The 8,890-nt window shown below is 31.3% G+C and overlaps 1 protein-coding gene across 1 annotated transcript; it reads right to left on the bottom strand.

Moving 5' to 3' along the window:
- Positions 1–5,908: 5,908 nt before the first annotated feature.
- On the bottom strand, positions 5,909–6,523 carry LOC106378137. The gene has a single exon (XM_013818318.1). The coding sequence runs from the start codon at positions 6,521–6,523 to the stop codon at positions 5,909–5,911; it is 615 nt and encodes a 204-aa protein (XP_013673772.1).
- Positions 6,524–8,890: the final 2,367 nt, after the last annotated feature.

The raw sequence follows: 8,890 nt of genomic DNA, 5'->3' as shown, positions 1-8,890 counted from the left end.
CTGGGTAGTACTATTACTATATATAGAATGATGAATGCCTCTATTTATTCAACTAAATTGGATACAGACTCTTTGGAGCTTACACTTGGAAACGGTAAGGCTCGTGGTTGACTTGAGCAACTCGGCGGCTTGTTGATTATGAATGTGAGAAGCTTATGGAGCATCTTCTTCCAGTTATCTGGATCTTTTTGGAATCTCATATGTTTATCACTTACTATCCAAATATTCAGCACAAAGCCTTCTCCATGGAAGTGTTGGTATTGTTGTTCAATCCATTAATTTGGTTTCAAAAGCATTATTTGTAGATAAGAAAGGTTAAGATGTATATGATTATTCTGTCCCCTTTACAAGAATGTTTTACATTAATTAGTGACTTGTAACTGCTTCTCAACCACACGGTCAAAAGTTAACAAAATGTTAAATTCTTTATTTCGATGCAGTTCAATATTTTTGTCAAAAACTAACCCATATAGTCAAATATGTAGTCAGACGAAAAGCACAACACTATGTATTCTAAAAGTTTGGATAACAAAATTATATTAAAAATCTTTGTCAAATAGACATGTCTTTTGTTTATTTTTCAATTTCTTCCAAGACAAGAAATATGTCATACTGTTAAGCATATTTATGTTGATGAATAAACATATATCTATAAAAGATGGGTGTAAATGATGATTAGTTAATCATCATCTGTCAATTAAGATATATATATGCTTTGTGTTTATGGTAAACTAATAAAATTTCAGGAAATGGTGAAGGGAACTAGCTAGCAAGAACAATGGACACTTGAGAACGACAAGAAGAAGAAGCTTGTTACGTTATATCCTACAAGGACTAAAATCTAGTTTCGTCTTGAGATTAGATCTATTTGTCCTACAAAACCAAAATCACGATTAAGCTCTCTTCATTAAGGCTGAACAAGAACTTACTCAAAACGGACTGAACCAATTGTTTTGTACCTGGTGATGATGATTGGCGAGTATGGTGGCCGCTCGGTTAGGATGGTGAAATCTATTAATCTAAAGACATTAGTGCTTGTACATCATGGCTAGATTTTCTCGTGACATCCACACTCTGGTGCAAATGTGAGATGTAAAGTACCTTTTTAAAAAGCAAAGGTTTGAGAACAAAACTAAATGTGTTTTCAAAAAAAAAAAAAAAAAAAAAAGAGAACAAAACTAAATGACCTCTTTGGTTTTATTGTATTCTCTATACTAAATAGTCTGCTTAATAGATATAGAATTGAGGTTATCGGTGAACATCTTTGACAGCAAATCTAGAGTATCTTCACTAACCATTGGAATAACAAACGAAGTAAGTTTCTTCACACCGAAGAAATCTTCAAATCCGTTCGTAGAAGCGAAGTCGTTTCATGTTCATAACTAAAACCAAAATGTTTGATTAGGGGGTGATTGGTTAGACTGTAACTGTAAAAAATTTATATTAAAATTTAGTCTGTAGAATTTTTTAATATAGCTTTAAGGGATATAACTTTAAAATTTTCTACAGCTAAAAAAATGGGGTTTTAGAAAATAAGATTTTTACAACCGTTTTTTGTATGTTTTTGCTGTAGTTTTAGTTTTTTGGTTGTACCTTTAAAAATTAAGATAAAGTATAATTGATAGTATTTAAGGTTGTAGATGAAAATTAAAGGTAAAACCAGTTTCTACAATCTAACCAATCACCCCCGTCCAGTTTACTCAACATTGACTCGGTTTGATATTTGACAAGTCAGGGGACTAGGAAAAAGTTAACTTAATGGTCCATTACTATTAATCTATTAGAAAACTATACGGTCCAAGCATTATTTTCTTATATAATGGCGCAAGCTTCAGAGGGAACATCTGCATGAAATCTAGCCATAGATTCTCAGGGTCTCATAATAATTCCCTGCTTTTGTGCACACACCATCTGACTTAATCGTGACCGCACATCCAACCACTTCTTTTTTTTTTTTTTTTTTGCTAAAACATCCAACTACTTCAATATCTAGTGTTTTTTTTTTAATTTGGGAGCATTAGAGTTGGTTAATATACCTTCGATTACTCTTACTGTCTGTCTTACACAATCCAAAAACACATTGTTCGTTATAGAATAATTTGGTAGGCCAACTCTAATTTTAAAGTTAGACCACCTTAATAATGTAATGGACTAGTGGTTGGTAGAATTATTATTATAAATAGTAGTAATAAGTCTTTGCAGAAAACAAACACACAAAAGCTAAAGCTTTGAATGGTAACCGGCTTTTCGCCCAGCTTTGAATGGTAACCGGTTTTTCGCCCCGCCCGGCAGTTAATAGTAACAAAAATCTTTATATATATTTTATATTTATAAACTTTTACAATTATTAAAACGTACCGTAATTAAACCGTTTGTTCTTCACCGCTCAATCCGCATTCACCATTCGGAGTCTAACAAGGACGCATGTGACGCGTAGGGAATCTAAACAATGTCAGACACTGCCCATTTCTTTTCATATGCACCCACCTGTTTATTTTTCCTATTTTCATTTTATTATTTTCCTATTTTTCTTCCATAACGAATAATCTAAACTACTGGAGTAGTATAATACTCCTAATAAGTAACCTCTATACTCCTCCCGAAAACTTGACGTGTCTTCTCTCTCCTTCTCTTTAAATCTGCTTCGAGTTAATTAGGGTTCTTCATCTCTTTCTTCCTATAGCCTCTTCAAAGTTCTTTAATCTAAGTTTTTTTTTTGCTTGGTTCTATTGTTTAAACATATCGTTTTCTTTTTTGCTAAAATCACTATATATATACACATATCTCTTTTTTAAAGAGCTAAATAGTTTTATGAGGGTAATCTTTAGTTTTCTACTCTCTTCCACTTTATTTTGTGGCTTAAACTTATAGGATTATGTTTATCTCTGACAGAAGTTTTCCTTAGCTTAGATCATATGAGTTAAGATATCTTGATTCTTGAGCCTACATAGTTTTTTAGATCTGATACATATCATATGAGTTCAGATATCTTGAGCTTACATAGTTTCTCAGATCTGATGCATATCATAAATGGATCTTGATTTGACAAGCATCTTTGTGTTCTGTCAGATTTTGGCCTTCCAATATGATTTTCATGAGAACAACAAAAATACAGAAGTAGAGCTCCTTAAAGTTCAAACGAGAGTTTAGCAGGGTAAAGAAAAGCTGCTAAGCTATGGATCCCATAAGCCCTAACCTTAAAATAGAAAAAGGATTTGGCTGTATGGCTTGCATATCTCAGGAGCTTTAACTTGCCCTTTAATGGCTTTTACTCTTCTTTGGATTGAAGGGAGCTCTACATCTTTCAATTTATCTAGATTTATTTCTCTACAGTAATGAATGAATTTAGTGTTGATTTTGATTTTTCTGTATTGACAAGCATCCCTCCGAAGGACGGTGCTAGTTAATTTTGCAGACGGTGCTAGTTAATTTTGCAGATGCTGTTCTTTTATGGTGATTGTTTTGATACTTGAGCGATGTGTAAGTAATTAGGGTAAATGAAATGCTTCAGTATATGCGACGATTCATATTTATTTGTAACTTTCTAAATGTTTTGGTTCTTTATTATCAAAAGCAATGCTTTCTTTCTTTTTTATGATTATATCTTTCCTGGTTAATCTCAGTGTTCAAAGTTCGAACTATTGCGATCTGCATAAACTCTTCCCATATCAATCAAAAATAAATTGATCTGATAAGATTTTAGATAATCCATTTGTATTATGATAATTAATTAAGAAAAGTAAAAGCATTGAAGGATAAATAATTTAATTAATTTGAACAATTGTAACTTGAAGAATAAGAGTTCACTGAATAGTGGCTCTTTATGCGAAATCTAAATTGATAACTTATCAAGGTTCGAAGGCTACAATAGTCTAGAGTAGAATATTATACTAAATGACATACGTTTAAAAATTTATAGTACAGTGCATATATGTATGATCACTTGTTTCAGAGAGAATATATAGCAGTTTTTCTATTATTGCTCAAAAGGGTAATGACTAAACTGTAACTTTCTGTTTGCTTATTTCTCATTCGTTCAGTAATAACAGTTAGCCTCACTAAAACAAATGATTTAATACATGATAAGGTCGACGTGTTAATTAACTTTTAAATATACAATGCAAGCTGCAATGGCACAATTTATCATTATTAGCTTGGCTATACCCAAAATCAGACTGACACTCAAGTCATTTCCGTCCCACTAGGCAACGTGAAGCAGTATAAAACACACCGTATCTTTTGTGTAATGCAGATAACACCTAATGCCAAAAATCAGAATTACTTAGTGTTTATATATCAAACATAAAATGTCTTAACACAGAAAATTTAAAGGATACTTAGAATACCAATCAAAAACAAAAAAAAATACATTTGTTACTAGTTGGTCAATGATACCAAAATGAGAGATTATTGAAAATCGACTTTGTCAGTTTTATCATACATTAATTCATACTCTCTCCATTCTTCCATGATAAAATATTTTGAATAAAAGTTTCATAAAGATAAAATTTTGTTTTTTTATAAATTTTCTACTATTTAAAAATAGTGAATTGTAAATTTCAAAATGTTAATTAAATTTATTGATTCAAATTTATTGAAAATTTATAATAAAATGATGCATTTATTATATATATTTAATGTGTTTTTAAATATGTATAAACTTATGAAAATATATAAAAGTTGTAGAACAGAGGAAATACTTAAAAGTAAGTACCAAACGCAAAAAAAATAATTATATATACATTTTTTGTGATTCAAACACGTCGAGTAGAGCCCTGGTCGAATTTGTACCTTTTTAGTTTGTAAAATATTATTTCTTCTATTATCAAGGGAAGTAGGGATGTTTAATTCAATCGGTAAAACAAAACCAAATAAAATAAATATAAAAAGTGGTTTGGATTTGTTAATACATAATAAACCGGATGAATTTAATATTTTAAAATTTGCAATATGTGAATATAGTTTGGTATATAAACCGATCCAACCAAATAAATCCAATAAACCAAATATTTAAAATATACAGTATCAATATACTTATATATAAATTTCTAATAAAATTTATAATACATAAGTTAGTTTATTAATATGATATTCATAACTAAAAAAATTGATTTCAATAAATATTTTACTTTTTCAAGTTAAAATGTTATTTTATTTTCTTATTTTCATCAAATTAAATAAAACATTATTTTTATTTTTATTGGTAAATAGTTGTGTTTAAATATAATTATTTAATAATATTATAATATTAATATTTTCTTATTTTTATTTTAATACCAAAAAATTGAATATTATATTTAAAACTTAGAGTAAGAAATTAATATTATGTTTTAATAAATTTAATTTCTAGTCATAAAAACTAAAATTTGTTATAAAATATAAATATAATTAGTTTTTGTTATAAAACCAAAAAAAAAAACCAAAACCGAACCGAAATACAGATCGGCTAAGTGAAAAAGTAAAATATCATAGTAATTACTTGTTTTAAATTTAATTTTGTCTACCGAAATAATTATTTAACTTAAGTTTAAAACTTAAACCCAACCAAAGGCCATTGGTGTAATCTCTACTCGTTTTCCTTAGACACTCAGACTATCTTACCATATAAATATTTTCAACATTTTCCTTTCGTTGGAAACCCCATTGTCCTGGAAAAAGAGGGGAAGCCTTTAAGTTTCAAGAAACTAATCTAAGCATCGACAATGGCGGAATGTCTGGTATGGAAGGGCACGATGCTTTTTTTTTTTTGCTAAGTATTTGAATTTCATTACAAAATGAGAGAGTTTGTGTTTACAAAGGTTAAGCAGGCTAGCCCTCCTCTGCCAGAAAAAAGAAAAACAGAGAATGACTACAAAGAGCTACTAGAGTTAAATATCTGAAAACGATTACTCATATTTCAACCACTGACTCATGTAGTGTCCTTTAAACCCATCCAATCCATAAGAGCAGTCCAAGTATGAAACCTGACAGGTCTGTACCCTAATCGTTTTAGGACCAGCAGCCAAATGCTTTCACTGAAGGCACAACGCAAGAATAGGTGATCTCTTGATTCCATGTAAACATTGCAAACACAGCAGGAGTCCACTATGTTTACAGCCCAAATTGCAATACGAGATCTTGTAGGAAGGCGATCTAAATGGGTCATCCACATCATAAAAGCATGGCTTGGGATTGCTCCTTTAAACCAAACATTTTCTGTCCAGGATTGAGGATCTCTACGATTGCGAATAGATTCCCAAGTTGACTTGGCCGAGTAATCATCCAGAGGTTCACCATCTACTTCCCACACATAGGCATCGGAGTTAATAACCGTAGAGGGAAGGGGTACCATACATAGATGAATCTGGAGCTCTGCCGCAGGAGATCGAGCATGGCGGAATTTCCAACCGTTTGGAGTACAAGCCTCTGCAACCGATGAGTGGATAGGGATCCCCAAGTCAAGAGGGCCTCTGAAACCTAGGAACTTAATGAGAGGTCCCATTGGCGTCCAGTAATCATACCAGAAGCTAGCCATATGTCCCATTACCTACTTGGCATCTCAGGAACCGTTGAGCAAGGCTGCAGGGCACGATGCTTGCTCACACTGACATGATCACAGACATCGCAACACTGATCGATAACACTGTCATCATCGTCTCAGCTTCCCGCCACAAATAGACTCACCAATGACAAGAATTCCCATGGAAACTCACCAAGACAATTAGACAACTCAACTGGTCTTTTTAGTTATGCCTTTCGGACAAAAGAAATTTCATCTTAGGTTTATTTCGTCCAATTTGAATGAGGTTTCTACCGAGTCACGCTGACATTATTTTGAAGTCTCCGAGATACATCACGATCTTGCTGTGTTAAATCATATAGTATTACTCCACTCATATGTATCTCTAGTCGCATAGTACAAGTCTTTCACCAATGAAGACTCTTTTCTGGTAGACCACTCTTTAGACTCTTCTAAATTTTTAACAGTGAACTGTAAGCAGAACTTTTGGCGATATAGATTGGCCACCACACAAGAGAAGAGACGACGATATAAAATGAACTATTTCCTAAAATACGCCGTGCATGGTAAATTGGTAGCTGGGCTAATTTACTTTAAAAGGAAATCAAGACCATGTGCAAGTAAAGTTTACATTCAATTTAATGAAAATCGGAAATGTTTAGAGCAAGTTAAGAAAATATTGGTATCAATATTGGTGGTGTCCTGTCACGACCATCTAAAAAATCTGATTGCGTTACTAAACAGACAAACTCCTATAAATAGGAAATATATTCAGTATTCAGATTTAAAAAATATATTTTAAATCGAAACCAGCCAAATATTCTGATAATATAGAGTGGCATATATTAAATATGCTTACTACTTTAATATAAAAACCGAGATTCTAGCGAAAAACAGATAAAGGTCATATTTAAGAGCTTATCTACGCATTTATTAGGTCACAAATCCTTCGCTCTCACTCATTCATTTCATCTAAGTCAACCCTTACGACACACACTATCACACATCCGTACACTTGTCGTGTCTTGGTTTTGAGATCAAAGTCCAAATTCTCAAAAGGAATCTATAAACATGCCGGTTAAATATAGTACTATAGTGTGCTGTAATTATCTATATATCTTACCGAGACAAATTAAAACTATGGTCTACTTCATCTACCATGACTTCGTCTAACGAAAAAAAAACGACAGTAACCAATACATTACCAGTTTATAGCTATAGTGTTCAATATCTTTTTTTTCGTGAAAATCATTTGGTTAATCACCGACTATATAACCTAATAGTATAAATAAAAGCTCGAAGACTGGTTTAGATAAGAAAACACAACGTACCTTTAGATAAAAAATTGTTTTCGAAGGTTCAACAACATTTCAAAAAAAATTTATTTTGATTTTTATTCCTTGTATTCGTTTCCAGAACTTGAGTGATGGCTATATGCTCAAGAAGCTATTATTAGAGATTGGACGGTGTTTTACCCATAGCAAGAACAACTGCCACGGTTTGACAAAAAAAAAGAAAAAAAAAAGAACAACCGCCACGTGGTAATAAGTAGTTGTACTTGTAGCATTGTAGTATGTTTTTTTTATCATTGTAGTATGTTATGTCGCTTTTATTTCGTATCGCTATCATAGATACAGTACTGATTCTAATTATAAAATGGTTACGTATCTAATAACCATAGAGTTTTGAAACAAGATGAAGCAAAAAAAGAATAAGAAGACATCTTTGTATAACACTTTAATACTTTAGATAGTTATCTACAAAGGTTTAAATAGTATAGAAAATCAGTACTGCAATCTTTTTTTATAGAATAATGGCTGCACATATGCTCTAATGCATGAATTGACTATGAATCTACGATACATCACTATTATCATCAATGTGAATATTTTACTGATCAAATAACAATTATAACAATGCAATATAGAAAGATTGACCGAATAAGGAATAAAATAAAAATTGCATGCCTTTGAGTGTGTGTGTGTAATTAAAACAATAATTCATGAATTCATGGCCACACTCACTATTATATCAATATATAACAATATGACCAATTTGATAGGAAGTAAAATTCTCTCTTTTTTATACGTAGAAGTTATTCTAATAATAATGCAATATAAGAAAGGTTGATCAAATAAGGAACGAATATCAATAATTTGACGTCCAAGATTTATAATGTTTAAACCATATATTTGTACGATAGTATATTCTCTTTGTGTATATTATTCCAGTATTGTCAGATTTAGTATAGAAAAATGTTTAATTAGATATCTCTAGTTATAAGACTCGTTGACTTATTTAATATAATTATTCAACAAAAAAAAAACAATAATCAAGTCATTCTACATACATACAAATATGCAAACGAGTATGCGTGTGGGTCTATATAAA

Source organism: Brassica napus, chromosome A2 (genome assembly GCF_020379485.1).
Source record: "Brassica napus cultivar Da-Ae chromosome A2, Da-Ae, whole genome shotgun sequence".
Lineage (NCBI taxonomy): Eukaryota > Viridiplantae > Streptophyta > Magnoliopsida > Brassicales > Brassicaceae > Brassica > Brassica napus.
Note: the sequence above shows the minus strand (reverse complement) of the source record. Positions and strands in the feature narration are given on the sequence as shown.

Coding starts and splice junctions, on each gene's coding strand:
- LOC106378137 (XM_013818318.1), bottom strand. CDS start 6,523: ATGGGACATATGGCTAGCTTCTGGTATGATTACTGGACGCCAATGGGA.